The sequence below is a fragment of the Emydura macquarii genome, unplaced genomic scaffold (genome assembly GCF_026122565.2).
Source record: "Emydura macquarii macquarii isolate MOO-44397 ecotype Brisbane River unplaced genomic scaffold, CSIRO-AGI_Emac_v2 contig_3108, whole genome shotgun sequence".
Lineage (NCBI taxonomy): Eukaryota > Metazoa > Chordata > Testudines > Chelidae > Emydura > Emydura macquarii.
Window position 1 is genome coordinate 3,313,475 of NW_027133245.1, and position 19,702 is coordinate 3,333,176.

At 39.3% G+C, this 19,702-nt stretch overlaps 1 protein-coding gene across 8 annotated transcripts in view; it reads left to right on the forward strand.

Moving 5' to 3' along the window:
• The window catches only part of TUSC3 (tumor suppressor candidate 3), a 276,373-nt gene that overhangs the window by 202,634 nt on the left and 54,037 nt on the right, over positions 1-19,702 (forward strand). For 4 of the 8 annotated variants that reach the window (XR_010916676.1, XR_010916675.1, XM_067530559.1 and 1 more), the window contains exon 7: positions 18,978-19,142. Coding sequence is in view for 6 of the 8 variants with exons in the window: in XM_067530559.1 (XP_067386660.1) it covers positions 18,978-19,103 (126 nt within the window). In the remaining 2 variants the exon portion in view is untranslated. The remainder of the gene's footprint in view (positions 1-18,977; positions 19,143-19,702) is intronic. The other 4 variants (XM_067530565.1, XM_067530558.1, XM_067530564.1 and 1 more) reach the window with 1 other exon arrangement.

The following is a 19,702-nucleotide window of genomic DNA, read 5'->3' on the forward strand; positions in this document are numbered from 1 at the left end:
GCAGCTTAAAATTTGATGTAGGCATTCAGTGTTTTTAAGTGTTCTGCATATTTTTTTTAATTTCATATAAATAGGGTATTAATTAATCAGTTCTAATGGTTGAGAATATAGTTAAGAAAATACAATAGAGTATAGAATATACAAATCTGGATACCATTACAATATTCTGCTCTTGGTAACTTTCAAATGTGTTTTCATTTCAATATTGTTTGTAGTGTTGTTCCTTATTGTCCCAGGATGTTGAGAGACAAGCTTTCAAGATATGCAGAGTCTCACCTGACCTGAAGAAGAGCTCTGTGTAGCTTGAAAGCTTGTCTCTTTCACCAACAGAAGTTGGTTCAGTAAAATATATTACCTCACCCCCTTGTCTCTTCCATTTCAATGTCTGAAGCATGGTAAAATTTGTAAAAAATGTATTTCTCATTTTTTTAAAAGAAGAAATGTCCTTCAAAACTTAATTAATTAAAATACCCCCATATGATACGAGGTTAGTAAGTTGAGTGGAATTTAGTGTCTCCGTCCCACCTCTAGAACAGTTTGATGCCCCCCACAGGCTAATTCAAGCATAAATTTCATGATGCTTTATTTAAGTAACAGCATTGGAGATGATTGTGGCAACTGAAATATGCAATCATGTTTAAATTTTAATGTGGGCTATTCTTGAAGCTAATTGAATTGCCTCAGGGACTGACATATAACTCAGAGGCCTTGTTTCCAATTATTGTGTTTCTCTTTTATTTACATAGTTTAATTGGGAGAAAGGAAGGATCACAATCTACATTTAATATAGGTATCTTGCTGAACCATCACAGCTATCACTTTAAAGATCCCAAGCATATACAGTGTTTGGAAAAACTAAATATTTTCCATTGTAGCTATCCTTGATTATCCTTGCAAGGGAATATATGTGTATGCCATCTCTACTCCAATAATATGAAGTGTCTAATAAGTTTAGTAATAGCAGATAAATATTTACCACTGCTTTGTAGAAATTTACATGCACTGAACAAATGTTTGTCACTGATTCTTGGTCATAAAGGGACTTGGTTCTGTGAGCTGTTGACAGACATTCTCAGCTCCTGTTGTTTCGGAGTGATTATGCCCAAGAATAGCAGAATTTTAAAATCAGAAAGGGACCAATACTCCAAAAGGCTCAGAACCGTTCAGCTGTGTGCGCTATTCAGTCATTACCCTCGGTCTGCCACTTTTTTTTTTCTTTAACCTATGGCGAGGGGCAAAGATTAGTTTTTCAGTTTGTTACTTATTAAAAGCACTATCTAGAACTCCAGGCACATTATATATTTTGTGTGTGCATGTTTAAAAAAACAAACAAAAAAAGCCCACACCCCACCACAAAAAACATTCAACTGGTTCAGTATCATAAAAAGGAGACTGCAAATAACAGCTTTTTTCCTAACTCCACTCGTGCCAATCCACCCAATCAATCGACACCCACAAAGAGAGCTTGTGGGAAAGATATGCCTTGCAGCATGTCATGTAGGTCAGCATTTGAGAAGTCTTTTAATGGTGAGAAAGAGAATTGCAGAGTTGAGGCTCCCTAACTGAAAATACTTTGTGACCAATCCCATCTTTAAATCAGAGAGTAGAGCCTTACCTGTTTGCAGCTGCTATAAAATGACATAAATAGTGAAGATAGGAACATTTTGATGCAATGGTTTTTGTCTGGAAAATGCCAGTTTGTGAAAACCAAAACTCTTCTTGCAGATATGTATCAATTTTGACAAAACTTTCTTCTCTAAATTTTTTCAGGTCCAGGATGGAATGAGAGCAAGACAAGACTACTCAATAGCCACAGGTTAGGGTACTCACCTGGGATAAGAAAGCCAGGTTCAAGTCTGTGCTTGGGGTCTCTCCATAGAGTTCTGTAACTAATGGGCTATGGAGTCAGTCTCTCCTCTCTAATTAACTTGTAATTATTTATCTAAAGTAGAATAGCTCTAACAGGAAAAATTGAGAGACTGACTCTATATCCTAGTAGGTGGAGCAATGGTGTGGGATATGGGATTCTCAGGTTCAAGTTCCTATTCTGAATCAGACAAAGCTGGGACTCTAACCTGGACCTCCTATATCCCAAGTGAGTGCCCTAACTGGTTAGCTAGCTTGGGTTGGCTAGATTGGGTTGTCCCAATGTGGACCCAAATCAAATGCCAAAACCTCAGAATTGGTCATGAACTGGACTTCTTGTTTTTAGGCCAGCCCTAAGTGAAAAGCCCCTAAGGATACCAGGCCCCAAACCATTTGCACCTTACATTTTCCCCCAAAAGATTGGAAGTCAGTACAAATAAAAATTTTTTAAAAAAAGCATAATATTTGCCAGGTCAGAAATACTCTTTTAATAAGCAAGCAGCCACAGTCTGCACTAGTTGAAATTTCCAGTACTCTTCAGGACATGTAAATTTCAGTACTCTTGAGCACATGTCGAATGCATTGGAGCAGCTCAATCTGGAGAAGACTAAGGCATGCACCAATGTGACAAGACCTGCATCTAAAAGAAAAAGCAGCATTCTTCTCACCAAATACAGAGGAAAAATGTCATTGCTGCTACCAGTAATCTGGTAGATCTAATGTAAAATATAGTTTGTAAGCCTAACTTAAAACTGTGGATACACTCCCTTAAAAGAGGTAGCATATATGAATTACTTTTCCCAAGCCTTAAAACATTTCCTTGTTCTTAACTGCTTCACCCCAGATCCATGTCCCAGTTTCATCTGTTCATTCAACCACACAATGTAGGGCCAATAATTGAAACAGAGAGCTGGGTGTCATCCACATACTAAATGACCACAGACCATGCCCTCCCAGTACGTACTCTCGCTGTCTCTCATACACGTTGAACAAGAAGCATGACAATGGAATCCCTGCATGAGAGAAAATTTTGAACAGATAAAAAATAATCCAGTAATTCTCTCCAAAAGAAAGAAACAAAGCTATACAAGAGAGGAATTCAGTCTACACCTGCTAAGGTCCATGAGCTTGTCAACAGGATCATTTGGTTTTTAAGCACTGAGGACAACTGATCTTCATCCATCACCAGAAGATTATATACAAATGCATTTTCTTGCAAAACCAACTAAGTAGAGTCAGAGAATTCCTACGACTCTAGATATCGCTAGACTTGCCTCAAAACAGCCTCCTGGATAGCATTTTCTAAAAAAGGGAGATTTGACTCAATGCAATAGTTTGGAATATTTATGCCTATGCCACAGTGTGCCTTGGATGGGTCACTTCAGTCAGGCAAAAACTATACACTCCAATCGTTTTGGTGGTCAAATCATTTTGGTGGTCAAAACTGCAAAATTGGTACTCCAATCGTTTTGGTGGTCAAAACTGAAGTCTGATGTTCAGTTTACATCAAATCCTGAGACACCTCTGCCTATACAAAGGTACCTTGTACTAAACCTTTCAGAATGCTAATATGCGCTGAAATCCCTGCAAGGTTTTATGCCCGGATCACTTTGGACTTCATTGTCAATCTCTGAATCCAAGGATTGCCGTACCATTGTGACAGTGGCAGACCAGCTTACAAAGATGGCACATTTCATCCCTTGAACATAACTCCCCACTACTGAAGACACTTCCTGCCTCTCCCATGTTTTCTGCCAACAAAGTCTCTCAGACTATATTACTTCAGACTGAGGACCCAGGTTGTGTCACCATTTTGGAGGGAAATGTTCCACTTGCTGAGGTGCATCTTCATATGTCAGTTGCCTATCATCCGCAACCAGATGGCCAATCAGAAAGGGTGAACCAGGTACTGAAACAGTACCTACTGTGCTTTATCAATTTTCTCCAAAGTGACTAGGCCTCACTGATACAGTATGTGGAATTCGCATATAATATCATGGACTACACTTCAATCTGGATGAGCCCATTTTTCCCTAACTACAGTTTTTACCCCCGTTTTCATTCCACACAGCCCACAGTATCAGCTGTTTCTGCAACACTGGACCTGATACACCACATCCAACAAACCCGAGAGGAGTTTAAATGACATCTTGATGTGGCCAAGGTAGCATACAAGCATTAGGCTGACCACCCCTAATAGGAAAGTCCCACTTTTGCAGTTGTACAGAAGGTTGGATATCAGCCAAACACACCTCAAGACAGGCCGACCCATCTGGAAGCCCAGTATCAGACAGATCAACCCAGTAATCTTTGAGCTTCAGCTTCCCTGATTGCTCAAGGTGCAACCTGTATATCATGCTTCCTTCTGGAAACTCTTCTCAGATTATCCCTTCCCCAAAACAACCCCCTTGCAGGCAGTTCAGAGACAAGAAGAATATCTTGTCCATGAAATCCTAGATTCCCTGATATGATGAGGGAAGTTGAGGTACCTTATCAGTTGGAATGGGTACAAGCCTGAGGAACAGACCTGGGAACCATCTCACCATCTACACACCCCTGAAAAATCTGAAGCCTTTCAAAGGACACACCCAGATAAACGCAGACCACTTGCACTTCCAGAGAGAAGAGGGTGATGTCAGGAACTGCTCTCAAGCCCTAGTCTTGAACCAGGTCTATGGAGTTCTTGGGACGCAGCCTTGGTCATCACACCACACCAACTCATCCAATTACTAGGGAATTCACAGACTTCAGTGGGTCAGCTTCCAGGGTTCTGCAGCCTGCTTCCTCATTGGCCCCATGAGCTGATGCTGGTTGTTGGGTGACCATATAAAAACTTCCTGCTTCTTTTCTGGCCTTGTCTGAGCAACAAGCCATTGCCTGCTGTTTGCTACTTGATTCCTACCTGATTCTGCCTTGCTGCCCTTCCCAACCTCAACCAAACAGCTACCTTACTTTACATTTCCTTTGAATTGGCTCTCCTGGCTTTTGGACTGCTTGCATGAGCTCTGACCATTGCTATGGACTGTCCTTCAGGCAGCCTGGCCCCTTGTCATTACACAGAGCAAAGGAGAAATTCTCAGAGCACAAGCTTCAGCTGACTTTACCTGCTGAGTTGTGGGCCTCTGTGTCAACTCTATCCACTCAAGCATAGATGCAGCTTCCTTCCAAACACAGCAGGTATTTTCACTACTACAGAGCCCGACTCCATCCCTGAAAAGGCCAAGACTCCACCACAGACAGAGCCCTTGCTGATCTTTTGTTCTGGTGCCTGAAGTCTGCGGCACTAATCTTCACTTCTTGAAAGAAGACATGGATTAAGAGCCAGCTTCTTTCTGACTTGCTACTGTCAAATTCCTTGGCGCAGGCAGTTCTGTATCAAAGCTTATATAATCATAGAATATTAGAGTTGGAAGGGACCTCAGGAGGTCATCTAGTTCAACCCCCTGTTCAAAGCAGGACTAACCTCAGCTATATCATCCCAGCCAGGGTTTTGTCAAGCCTCAGCTTAAAAACCTCTAAAGATGGAGATTCTACCACCAATGTCCCCTTTTTATTCAGATTTAGGAGATGGATCCAGGGAGACTCCACAGCAGTATGTGTGGTCAGGGACTCAGCTAAATTAATTCTGGTCATCTCTGAGGCTGCCTCAAAGATTCTATTAGCTCCCCTAATATTGCAATGTGTGTTGTTGTATTGAAAGAGGAGATGGAATTCTACAGCTGGCATTTCTCTGCATGAGTGCCAAGTACATCACCGGTGTTATGCACATAGGCCTAATTTTTAGTAAGTTTTTGTGCACAAGTTGCCAGTTCAAACTCCTGACCATAGCTCATAGATAAATAATGTGCACGCACACAACCCTGTTTTTCTTGCAGTCATCAGGGTGGTTTACACACACTCTTCTGGAAAATTAGACAATAGTCTGTGCCAGTGGAGAATAAGATTCCTCTCTTCATATATTTCTTTCCACGCTGTAAAGAATTTTATACCATGTAATTAAGCACCTATTTGGAATCTCAAAAAAGGAAGGCATTCCTATATTCTCTTAGGATATTCCATCATAATACAGTTAATTGACATATCAGAAGCAATAAACATTAACTTTTTGTTACTGAATTAAAAAAATTAGACTTTAATAAATCACACTTGCTACTCTGAATGCTAGATTTTCAGCATATTGGTACACTAATTTTTATGAACTGCCTTTAGAAATTCTAGTTCAAATCTGGTTAAGTTTTCAAATTAAATGTTAAATTGTCTATTTTTATCTTCCAGTGAAGAAAGTTCATATAATTTATTTTTCCCTATGGGATGTTGAGAGACTTTCAAAATGTGGTTCTAGTCTGAAAAATAAGTAAGATGAATAATCTACTTTTTAAACTTTTTTATTAGTCAGATGCTGTCTTTAGATGTGTCCAGAGCAATGTTGTCTGATTTAGTAAAATTTTTTGTCATTTATTTATCTAATTTATCTAGGTAAACCCTGTAGAACAGAAAGTTGGATTTTATTAATTATTTACTAACTCACAGTTAGAGGCAATCAGTTAAATTTATGCAAACCCATAGCCCTTAAGTATTACTGAGGACATAATCTGAAGATTTGGAGTTTGCACAGATTAACTGAGGATATAATTTATTTTCCAGAATACTTTACTGGAGATAATGTGTGAGAAGAAATCTATCTTTACCCTGAGATCTCAGATTTAGTTTGCAGAGCTGGAAATTAGAAAAAGAAAATATTTTCTTTTAAATTGAGTACATCTGATGTAGAATAATTGAAACATAAACTCAAAATCTAAGAGTATAATTTTTATATGCACTTTTCAGAGTAGAACTGCATTTTAAATAAGCCATAATTATACATAAAACATAAAATTAAAGATAAGAAAATAAACAGAACAGTCTGTCATGTCTATAAAAGAATAATTAGTAACTTCAATGAATTATTATCACTAAAAGTGCTGTTTTTAATGTATATGATCTTTACATTTCTTTTACCAAATGTGACATCTTGATTTAACTTGTATTAAGCTATCACTTAGTAATTCATGAAAATAAAAAGTACCTGTTTGGTGGTGGTAAAGCTAAAGTAAAAAAGCTTCTGGATAACTGATTTACTATAATAAAATAGATTAATTTTGTAAATTATTTGTTATCATGGCTAAGGTGTCTTTAAATTCTCCCCCAGTCATGTCAGTGTTAACATTTAGGAGATAACACTGCAAAAGATGAAGGAATAAGACAGAGATCTATTTTCAGGCACTGATTTTTTGTATTCAGTTAAGTCTTGCTGAAGTCTGTTGGAGCCTCTGACCCTTATTGCTTGTTGTACAGTAACTTTGATCACTAAAATAGATTTGGAAAGGAACACATCAGTACAAGATCCTGGAAGCAATCTTTTACTTTTGTACCTGTAGTTCATCTAAAATGTCCTTTAAAATGATTGCGTTTGTGATTGACATTTGAGGATGCTGAAGTTTTCACACTATACTTTACCTCTATCAGCTTTGAAGCGCTGTGCCGCAAACACCTGTAAGGATATGGTATAATGTAATATTATGGCAGAAATTATATTGTCTTGATTGGATGAAGTAACACATCACTGCCTAATAATTTGTTGAAAAATATTAGTACTACTTTGTCCAGACCAAAATTTTGAAAACAGCCACCTGAATTTACCGTAAGTTATTTAGGTGAGAATTTTCAGTGTGTGTCCAAAATTAGTCTCCTAAAACAAAAGTAGCTAGATTTTCAGAAGAGCGGAGCACCCAGAAGTCCTACTGAAATTAAATGTGGGTTGTCAACACCTGCAGAAAATCTGGCAACTTTTCATGTGGGTGCTTAAATGTAGAGTTTGGTGTATAACTTTAGATATCCATGTTTGAAACTTTTGGCCTTTCTTTTTTGGTTTAGCAGTAGTAAACATAAACCCAATGCTCTTGTCACTTTTAATATAAAATGAGTTGTGTCTTCAAAACATGCACATAGACAAATACAACTGCAAAGGAATTAACATTTTGGTGTGCAAAAAGCACTTATTTTCGTACATAATTTTCATGTTTAACTCCTACTCTGAGACATACTCTAAGCACAATTTTTAGGCCTTTAAAATTACTGTGAATCCACCACCATTCCTTCACACACAATAGCTGTGAATTGGTTACCTCTCCATAGTTCAGAATGAGTTTAGCCTCTCAGTTTTTTTCATACTTTGCATGTGTACAGCCCATGTTGAAACACTCTTTTATAAAATATTTCCCTGTTGCTCACATTAAATATAACATCTAAGCTTTAGTATGCTTTTGATTAAACTGTACTCGGATATCAGTACCTCATTATATGTCTCGGGTATCTTTTTTTCATGAATTGGGATATTCCATCTTGATGCATTAATGAATTACAGAAGAGGTTATTCATAACTCTGAAATGTTCGTAACTCTGAACAAAATGTTATGGTAGTTCTTTCCAAAGTTTACAAGTGAACATTGATTTAATACAGTTTTGAAACTTCACTATGCAGAAGAAAAATGCTGCTTTTAACCCTCTTTATTTAAATGAAATAAGCACAGACAGTTTCCTTATCTTGTCAAATCTTTTTAAACTTTGCCTTTATTTTTAGTAGTTTGTTTAACACAGTACTGTACTGTATTTGCTTTTATTTTTTGTCTCTGCTGCTGCCTGATTGCATACTTCTGATTCCAGATGAAGTGTGTGGCTGATGAGTCAGTTCTTAACTCAGAGATTCTACTGTATATAAAAAGTTCATATCTATTTGTAGAATATACAAATTGGTTTCCTGGCCATCTTATTAATTCAAGTGCTGCCATTTTCTATTTGTTCTTGATGAAACTATTAATCACTATAAATATACGAAGGTGGGTCTTTAGTAGCTGCATCACCTGTCCCTTCTTAAACATTTGTATAACTTGTATTGATTTTATTATCCCATTTTACCCATAGAAATGTAACGTGGTCACCTTTTATTGATGATATAATGTTTTACAGAGAAATTTGTAGTGTCATAGTGCATATAAAAGCTAGGTAATTAAATTTGATTTGCCACACATATTTCAAAAATTACATACAAAGATAACAGTTGCTTTAGCATCTCGACTGGTATTTTAATAGACTCCCTCTTTGGGTACTTTCAGTTTGACTATCAGAAGATTAGCAATTGTAGTTTTGTAGTCATGCATCGGACAAAGTGGGTTGCAGCCCACGAAAGTTTATGCCCGCAGAAATTTGTTAGTCTTTAAGGTGCTACAGGACTCTTGTTGTTTTTGCTGTATACAGACTAACACGGCTACCCCTCTGGAATTGTGATTTTGTTATTTCAAAAGAATTTTCATATCCCCTACATGTTGACTTCCTGAAAGCCAAAATCAAACTGGTCATTTCCAGAGCAAATTCATGCTTCTCTTTTTAATCTTCTTCATCTATAATCGTATCCACTTCACTCTGCTTATTATTCTTTGTCTTCTTGTTTCTTTCCATTGCAGCCAGAATCTGTTCTTTCTACAAAAAAAATACCCCAAACCCACTACCAACAAATAAAACAGTTCCTTGTTCATTCAAACAGGACTTCATCTAGCCCCTAATATCTTTCAAGGCATTTCTATGCCAATTAAAGTAGTATGTGGGGTACTGAATACAAAAAGTTAAGAATTGTACAGTGTTTCCACACAGTAACAATTCTTTCACCCCTTATTGGTCTGAATGCTATTACTAATGGTTTGTTTATTTGTATGTTTGTGCTTTCTAAATATAACTCTGAGAAAAAGATGTTAGGTTCCTCTACAGCACGCAGGAGAGCTTGCACAAAAAGATTCCAATATGTTCTTTAAAAGATTATGCTCAGGCTCATTCTGAACTCGTGCTTAGGAGCCCCACAGACTTGTGCCCTCAGCAAAAAGTGTTCTGCCCTTGTCATAGGATATGTCATACTGGGCTGTGACCACTAGGTATCACTGCAGCTGTGGATTTCAGCTGCCTTGATTGGGTATAGATGAAAAGACTAGGCAGGCCTTAACTCATTGGGGGCTTCAAGGATTAGGACCAGGATGTTGAAGCAAATCTAGAAATTAATAGGAATCCAACTGAATAAGGCTTCGTCTACCCTAGAGAGTTTTGTCGACAAAACAGTGCTGGTGTAGACACTGCAATCACACCCCCCCCCAACAAAACTGCCCTGATTTTTCGACAAAATAAAACCACTTCAACAAGAGGTGTAGGGCTTTTCTCAGCAGTGCTAGGGCGACATAGTGTCGTAGACACTGTGTCCCCTTACAGCAGTGGAGGGATTGTCATTCTTGTCAATTTCACCACTCGGCTGGATCATGGCACTGATCATGTTGGTATCTAAGCACCAGTATTTTACTTGTTTATTTTATTTCATTGAGTCATTTGCCTGTGTGTTTTGTTCTAGGCATATTACATACAGTAAACAACATAAACTCTAACAAAATGCATAAACATATTTTAAAAATCTGAGCTCTAAATACTTCCCAACGATCATGGCTTGTCACATTACCTCCCATCTATAATCACTCTCTCTCCCTCAGGAAAAGCCTCAGAAAACATGCAAGTATTCCAGCGTGCCCTAAAGGTCGCCACATTTGGGATTGAATGGCCCAGTGTTGGAAGGCAGTTCCAAAACCAAGGACAGCTAATTCAGAATGCACGTTCCTCTAGCCCTCTCCCAGTTATATCAGTGGGCAAGCAGCTCCAGTGCCTCAAATGATCTCTACTGCTGCTATATCTGATGGAGATAGCACTTTCTCAGGGAGACCGGACCTAAAGTATTTAGCTCCTTTCAGGTTTTTAAAAAAGTTCAGGTTTAAAAAAACCTATGAAATTCTAGGCATTTGCTCCTGTAAACTTCTCAGCGTCTTGTTTGTTATGTTTAGATTGTAAGAAAATGATTCTCCACTGCTTTTCACTTATAAGTATCTTTACAATTACATCGGTACCACTTAAGTGTAAATGACAAGGACTCAAACCATTTATCATATCAGATTAGTAGAATTTTACACTCAATTTGCCAAGTGTAAATGACTACAACAGGTGTAAAAAATGGAGAACCAGGCTCTAAATTTTCAGAGCTTGGGACTCTGTCTTCACTCTTTTGCAGTGCCAGACATGTTTGTTGGCACTTAAGAAAAATGAATGCTAATTTGCAGGTTTGAGGTCTAGATATTTACATGTAAAATAATCCCATGTCATTGACTGAATATACTGGAAGATTCTAATTAATATTTCCTGCTCATACCAGAAACCACACAACATGATTTGAGCAGTACTTTGTAACGGTTACTGTGCTGGCTCCTGCAGACAGCCCCTAAAGACTTTCCCAGATAAAGGGAAAGGAAACTTGTCTTTGGAAGTAACTTGGTGGAGAAGTTCAGGGTGGGGGTATGCTTCCTGCTTGTAAAGAAAACAAAGGTGTTCGGTAACAGCAACACTAGCAGCAGTAAAAGAGATGCCTCTCTACCCTATTCCAGTAATAAACAGATGTAGTTCTATTGTGTATTGAGCTCATGCCTGCATCATTATTATTCCTAAGGCTTTGGCTCACTGTGCTAACCCATCAATAAGCAGATTGTAAGGTCACGTAACAATATTAATTAAAGAGGAAAAAACAGATTGTGTATTGTGGAGGCACATGTGAACAGAGCCTCATGTGTACATGAAATAAGAGGATACAGATCGGTAGGAAAGTAACAGTAAGATTTGAGAATAATAATTTTTGCTCCTATTTAAAATATTTTCCAGTGGTACTGTTTTAAAAATATAGTGCTAGAATGAACAAATTAGACATGACAAATCAACGGTTGTGATCACAAGGGTATCAGTAATGTACAATAAAAATTTGGAAATATACTCTACATCTTATTCTATAAAATGGTATTGTGGTGATTTAAACTGCTACTGTATGTATACAGAAAGAGAAAAGTCAGTAGTGTGGTGTATTATTTAGGATAAAAATGAGCTGCCACAGTGCTTCCATAAAGTAAGATCATTTCATTTTATTCATACTTGTAAAAACCAATTTTAATTGGTTTAATGGAATAGGGACAATTTTAAAGGATATCAGTAAAACTGGCCCCTTCTGATATCAGTGTTTTACATCTACAAAAAGGATTTGTTTTCTCTGTATTCATGTATTCTGTAATCACGTTAATTTGTGAGAGATGTCATTTAGATTGAATGATTTATGATACAAGCAGTTCATAGTGTATTAGTAAATACACTACAATATATTTTGTAAACATAATGAAGTCTTAGGCCTGGTCTACACTGCAAAGTTAGGTCGACGGAAGCAGCCTTCCATCGACCACATGATGTATGTGTCTCCACTGCCAGGTCCATTCCACTGACCTAACTCGCCGGAAACGTCAACTTAATAAAACCACCTCTGCGAGAGGCACAGCATCAAAATCAAAATGGATGGATTGAATGAGCACCAGTGTAGACAGAGCATTGCATAAATTGACATCATTGGCCTCCGGAAGGTATCCCACAATGCTCCTCTGTGACTGCTCTGGACATTGTTTTCGACTCTGCTGTACCACAGCCACGCACATAGGAAACAGCCCCTCCCCTGGTCAAACCACAGGAAATATTGAATTCCCACGTCCTGTTTGGTCAGCATGGAGATTTCGCCATCACAGCTGATCATGGCGACTGCATGCCCCAAACACTCTCCAACCTAGGGTAGACTTGAGGTGTTGAATCTCATCTGTCTATGTGGAGAAGAGTCTGTTCATTCTCAGCTCTGATCCAGCAGAAGAAATGTTGATATCTATGAAAAGATATTGCAGGGCATGTTGGAGAGGGAACACAATAGAGACACAGCAGTGCCGCGTTAAAATCAAAGAGCTGAGGCAGGCATATCAAAAAACAAGGGAGACGAACAGTCATTCTGGCTCATCATCAGAGACATGCCGCTTCTATGAGGAGCTGCATGCAATTCTCGGCGGTGACCCCATCACTGCCCCCAGATGCTGCGTTGATAGCTCGGGGGAATCTGAGTCCTGGCTCAATGACAATGAGACTGTGGCTGAGAAAAAGGAGGAGAGGAGAATAGGGGGCAGGCGAGTGGGGTGTCCATTCTCCCAGAAAGCCAGGAGCTGTTTTTAAGCCTGGAGCAGCCCAGCCAGATGCAGGACATCATCTTGACTGGCAGAGATGCCGGGGAAGGCACATCTGGTGAGTGTGTAATATAAATCACAGTGCTGGGGTTACATCCTCTGTTGGGTTCAGGTTAATAGGAAAAAAATTATTAGTCTGGTGGGGATGGGCTTCCTCATTGGTGCTCAGTTATGCAGAGGGTTGCCCCCAGAAAAGACTGTTTATGTGCACAGGGAATCTGAGAATCCTCCATGGATATCTCCAGCAAACTTTCATGGAAGTACTCTGCAATCCTTTGCAGAAGGTTTCTTGGGAGGGCAGCCTTATTTCTTCCATCATGATAGGACACTTTCCCATGTCACTCTGTTATTTAATATTCTGGCATCGTCCCGGAATACAGCATAGCACCATGCAGACCAGGCCTGTATCCAGACACTTGCAGCAACTACTCCCTTTCCACTTGTGTTATTCTCAGGAGACTAATATCACACAGGGTACTTAGGGGAGATGGTGCAAGTTTGCAAAACCCATGCTCATAATGAAAAAAAACTGCATGTTATCCCCCGCCCGGGACGCTTTCTTGGGTCCCTGAACCGCATGTTCCCTGATATGAGGTTGTTCTGGGTGTTCAGGATCGGGGAATGGGTGGTAATGTGTTTTCTCCTGGGTAATTTCCACTCCCCCCCCACCCCCACACACCCTCCTAGGGCTGCCTCCTGCAAAAAAATATTTTCGGAGGCTAAATGATGTTCTCTGGTCATGTTGCTGGGGGAAGGGAGGCCTTGTCCACAACACATTCTGTGCTCCAGAGATTTCTCTAAAATGGAAGCACATGCCCCTTACTCACCATGGCTGGCACACCACACCGACCTGTGGAAAAGGCAGGGATTGTGATTCAGGGCTACCGTCCATTTTTAAATAATTTAAATAAATGTATTTTTACATTGCAACCTTGCTTTCCATCAATAGTATGAACTAACCTTGTGTGCTTCGTGCTTTGCGTGCCTTACAATGGAAAGTGTGTGGCCTTCAGTGCATCCTCCACTTTTGCAAAGAGGCTGTCGCAGATTAGAAAGCGGTAAAAGAAAACTTGGGACAAAATGTTCAACGAGATAATGTACGCCTCTGGGTCTGCTGACTTGGAGCCTGTGATCCTCGAGGATTTCATTGTCTGAAAAACTGGTCATGGACATGGAGAGCAGGAGAGCAGCCCAGGATCATGAGCATGCCATGCAGGATGAGATGCTGCATATAACGAGGGATCAATCAGATATGTTGAAGCGTCTGGTTGAGCTTCAGGAATAGCAGCGGCGCGATAGACTCCTTCTGCAGCCCTTGCAGAACTACCAGGAACAAGCGCCCTCTTCCCAAGCTCCCACCTCCAAGCGTTCCAGGAGGAGAGTGTGCAGAGTGCATTATGTGCTCCGCTCAACACCGGAGGAGGGGAACAAGAAGAGAAGGCAGCCTTTCTAAAAACTTCTAATGTCCAGGCTTTGGTGTTTGCACAGAAAAGCACTGCTTTTTTCTCCCCTCCCAATTCCACGACAATGGTTACTAACAGTTAAATTATTTTCGTTTCCCTCCACTGTTATGGATGTGCAATAAAAGTGAACTTCTTTGTAATTAAGTACTCTTTATTTATTACATACGTGAGGATGGGTGATGGGGGGAGGAGAGGTGCTGGGACACTGCTGCAAGGGGAGGATGGAATGGGAAGGAACAGCACAGATAAGTGACACACACTGCTGTTGCTCATTACAAAAACGGGTTTTCAATGCCTCCCGTAGGTACAGAGCTCCTCATTGGGCTCAGCGTTACACTGGTATTTGGCTGCTTAAAGTTTGCGGCCAGCCTATCTGCCTCCACGATCCAGCCCAACAGAAACTTCTCTCCCTTTGTCTCGCAGACGTTACAGAGCATACAGCAGGCAGCTGTATATAACTATGAGGACACTGGTTTCATTGAGGTCTAACCTAGTGAGCAAACTGTGCCAGTGAGCCTTTAAACACCCAAAGGCACATTCCACCACCATTCTGTACTTGCTCAGCCTCTTATTGAACTGCTCCTTCTCGCTGTCCAGGTGTTCAATGTACGGCTTCATGAGCCATGGGAGCAAGGGGTAGGCTGGGTCTCCCAGAATCACTATTGGCATTTCAAGATCATCAATACTTACTTTTTTGGTCAGGAAAGAGAGTCCCTGCTTGCATCTTTGTGAACAGACCTGAGTTCCTAAAGATGCACATGTCATGCACCTTTCCAGACCATCCCACATAGATGTCGGTGAAGCATTCCCTGTGACCCACCGGTGCTTATAATACCTTGGAAAAGTATCCCTTTCGGTTTATGTACTCTGTGGCAAGGCGGTCTGATGCTAAGATAGGGATATCTCTTACCCCACCACAGTTAGGGAACCCCATCGTGGCAAAACCATCCAATATGTTCCGTACGTTTCCCAAACTCACTACCCTTCTTAGCAGAAGTCTATTAATGGCCCTACAAACTTAAATCACAGCTGTTCCCACGGTGGGTTTACTGACTCCGAATTGATTCCAAACTGACTGGTAGCAGTCTGGTGTTGCTAGCTTCAGCAGAGCAATGGCCACTCGCTTCTCCACTGTCAGAGCAGGTTCCCTGCACTTCAGGGGCAAACACAGCTCTGCGCATAGTTCCAGGAAAGTGCATCTGAAAGTTCTGCAGCCACTGTTCGTCATCCTAGACCTTCATAATGATGCGATCCCACCAGTCAGTGCTTGTTTCCTGGGACCAGAAACGGCACTCCTCCGAGTTCAGCTGCTGCGCAACAGCCAGCAGCAACCACGAATTGTTTCATTCTAAGGCTTGCAGCAGGGCAGCTTGAATAACATCACAATTTTCCACACTGCAGCTCCTCTCTTGGCCTTGGAAATACTGCGGGATAAGTCGCAAGGTGTTTGTAATGCTTCATGCTTCTCCAGCAATGGTGTACACATGGCAGAGCTAGGGTTTTGAAAAATGGTGTGAAAAAGTGTTCGTCTGTTTGTTGCTAACATTGCAGGGGTGGAGAGGAGGGAAGACATGACATTATGGGAGGCCAAAGACCTTCCCAAAAGTCCATGCGGGCTACTTGCATTGCTCTGCTTATTGATACAAGCAGTGGAGACACACTCTCCCAATGCAATGAGCAGCGTGATGTGATCATGCCTGACCGACTTCATTAGTTTGGCAGCTGAATGTCGACTGAAATTAAATTGACTTCACTTCCAAGTGTAGACATACACATAGTCAACTATACTCTACTAAGATTTTAATGAGAAGCAGGAGACAGTCACCATTTATTGTGAACGTTTAATCCCCAGTCCTGCAAACACTTAAGTCACAGGAGACATCCTTTTAAATGAGATGAGAGTGCTCAGGTGATTGAAGGCACACATATGTGCTTAAGTGTTTGTTTGCAGGAATGGGACCATACTTGTGTGGATCAGAGTCCGCTACAGAGTGTTTTCTTTTTGAATTAGGGATGTATTTGGTGTATTTTTGTCTCTTAAGTTTCTTAAATCACAAATGTGATCACCGAAAGATTTATACATGTATCTAGGGGAAGACCTTACCTTTCTCCTCCATTCTTCAAAAACATTTTAAATTTTGATTTTCCTTTTTGTTGTCAGAAGGAGCTTGGGAGCCGTGTTTGGTTTCCCATGTCAGGAGACAGCTGGAGTCAAAGTTGGTCTCCCTTTTTTCCCTTGGCTGCATACAGGAATGTGGACTGTTGGTTGGTTGGGCCACGGCTCTCACTGGATAGCTGAGCTAAAATAAATGTTAGCATGGATCTGTAATTATAGTCACAGCCTCAGCTGAAGCAGCAATGTCCATTTTATGCTATTTAATACAGCAGAGCAAATGATAGTTTAAGAATCAATTTAGTTTTAGTATTTCAACTTAATCATTTACTATTCTCAGGTTAACTGAAAAATGTTAGTGATGCCTTCCCTCATTTCACATTCCTCTAACTTGGGGTAATTAGAGTTTCTTGGCTGCCTTGTGAAAGATTTATGCAATACAGATTGGTTTGTGTTATGCCTTACTGTAAAATGATAAAGTTCTATCGTGTTAGAAAAACATGTTTTTTACTTGGGTGGGGGGAAATCACTTATAAATATGAACTTCTTAACAAAATTAAAGCTAAAATGGATATTTGAACATACATATATAATTATTTTAAAGAATAGTATATAAAAAATTATTTTATATCTTTTGGGCTGTGAATTTTAATATAAGAACATCAGCCAAAATATAGTCATTTTGGATCCAGGCTTTTTTTTATTTTTATTTAAAGATTTATTTATTTTTGGTGGCCTGAAGTAGCAGAGTCTTTTTTTTTCTTTCAAGTTTGAATCATTTTGGGTCCTGATATCGATAGTGTTTACTCGGAATTCTTTTTAAAAATGTGAAAACTGTAAAATATGAGCGGTAATCCTGGCTCCCCTGTGCATCTTGCCACCGACTTCAACGGAGCTAGGACTTCACCCTAGTACTATAAAAATATATGTTTGACTTTAGATGAGTATATAATTATTTCAAAGAGTAATGTGACAAGTAATATCTCACTCTCGGTGGCTATAGTGGGTGTGGGGTTTTTTTGCTGTTTTGTGTGGAAATTGCTATCCTCAAATTTTGCTTTATATGTAATTTTGCAATAATAGCTAGTTTGTATAGAAAACATATTAAACATTTTCAATGAGTCACTTTGTTTAAAAATAAATCCACAAAATAGCCTAGTTTTAAAAAAACAATTTAAGTCATAGTACATACATTCAGAGAGAAAAGTGACTGCACAAACCCTGATCAAATAAGCTTCTCTCAAAAATGGATGGAAAACTTAACTTTCCAAGTTAGATTCAAGGTGTTTCTTTTCTTCCTATTTTTTTTTTGTTCTTTTTTGTTTTGTGAAGGGGGTAAGAGGGGTGGGGGTACTAAAGTAAATAAGTCAAATACAAAGGGAGAATAACATCACCATATTGGAGCATATGTTAATGTTATTCAGTTGCTATGCCTTGAGAAAACAAGTGCATGTTGTCTTTCTCGGCGCGGCTGATTTCCCCCCTTTCTTCTCCATCCCTCAAAGATGAGAATAGATGCTAAATGTGATGTCCATTCTGAGACTGGGAAAGGGAGTGGATTTTTTTCAGTGGTTCAGTAAAGTTTTTTTGTATACATTAAAGAGTATGAGGACACATTGTTTTCTGGTAAAATGGATTGGGAGACATAGTTTAAGTGAAGGGAGGGTGCGGCTCCTTAGTGCTTCTGAGTAATGAGTGCAGATGGCTGTGTACATGAGGTCAATCATGTGGCATACTAAAATATCTTTTATAGAGAGGTACGCAAGTTACATCATCTCCAGTGAGTTGCATATTCAGTGAACATTGTAGCCTATAAATTGGTGGTTGTGTGATAGCCTGTTCAACATTTTGGCAAAGTTCAATCTGCGTTTCTCAAGCCTCCTGTTTTGACTTGAAATTTTAATTTCTATTGAAGCCATCCTTAGTCACATCCCTGAACCCACCCCCTCCCCATTCAACAAGTGATCTTCAAAGAAGATGGACACACATTTTTGTTGGTCAGTTAATTAGGAGTGCTTAAGTGTTATCTATTACTCATCTCTCTTTTCATGTAAATAACAATGGAATGAAGAACTTTGAATTCCTCGACTGGATGAAGCTTGTAAATTCAATTTTAAAATATGTGGGGTTTCCGACTCATATTCCGACTAATTATGGTGGACCTTTGTGTTAGCTATGCTTTTCAGATGGTTTGCTTTAACAATGGTTTATAAAGATGTAACTTTAGGAGTATTGCTATGTCTTCTGCAGGCATTACACTATGTATTGTTTTGCAAGACAGGTTTTAGTTTAATTCATACACAAATACTAATCATAGCATTTTCAACACATTTCACAGCCTTAATGGTGATTATTTATTCTTTGTTTCTTACTCTCATTTTGCAGAGTTACATACATGGGAGCAGTCAGGCTCAATTTGTTGCAGAATCACATATTATACTATTACTGAGTATCCTTCAAAAACCGATGGATAGAACAAGGCAAGCTAAAGCAGAGTATGCTATTAAATGAAATTGCTGTGACAGTGAATATCATTGAAGCTTTGAACAGGTATTGCATTTTCACTTTATTTACTGTGATTAAACAGATGCCTAGTGTTGTTGCTGTTTACTGTTGGGGAATGCTGGAGGTGCTGTCTCCTAATATGTATCTATTTAACTACCAGCTCTAATGATCTGCCCTGGTCCTGTGCTATTTTATATTTTTCCTTTCTTTTCTATCTTTAAATCATCAGCAGAAATTTTTCTTTTCTTTTCTTTTCTTTTTGGATTGTCTGCTAATTTTAAATCTATTTTGTCTCAGCTTTCAGTTCTGTTAAATGTTGAGGAAAATATACGTTTTCTAGTTTGGAAAAATTGCAAAAATATTTATGAAAATTATCCTTCTAGAGCCCTTTTGGAGAAAAAGACACACTTGACTAGAGCGATCCTTGTCTTGCACTAACTTCTCCACACCAAAATCCTTACCTTCAACTCCAATAGTGATAAATCGCACACTCCAGTTCCCATTAATGTCAAGGGGAAGACTGAGTAACTTGAATGGAAGTTAGATCAAGACCTGCATGAATGCTTCTATAAAGATAAACTTGTGATTTCTTTAAACCCTTTTTC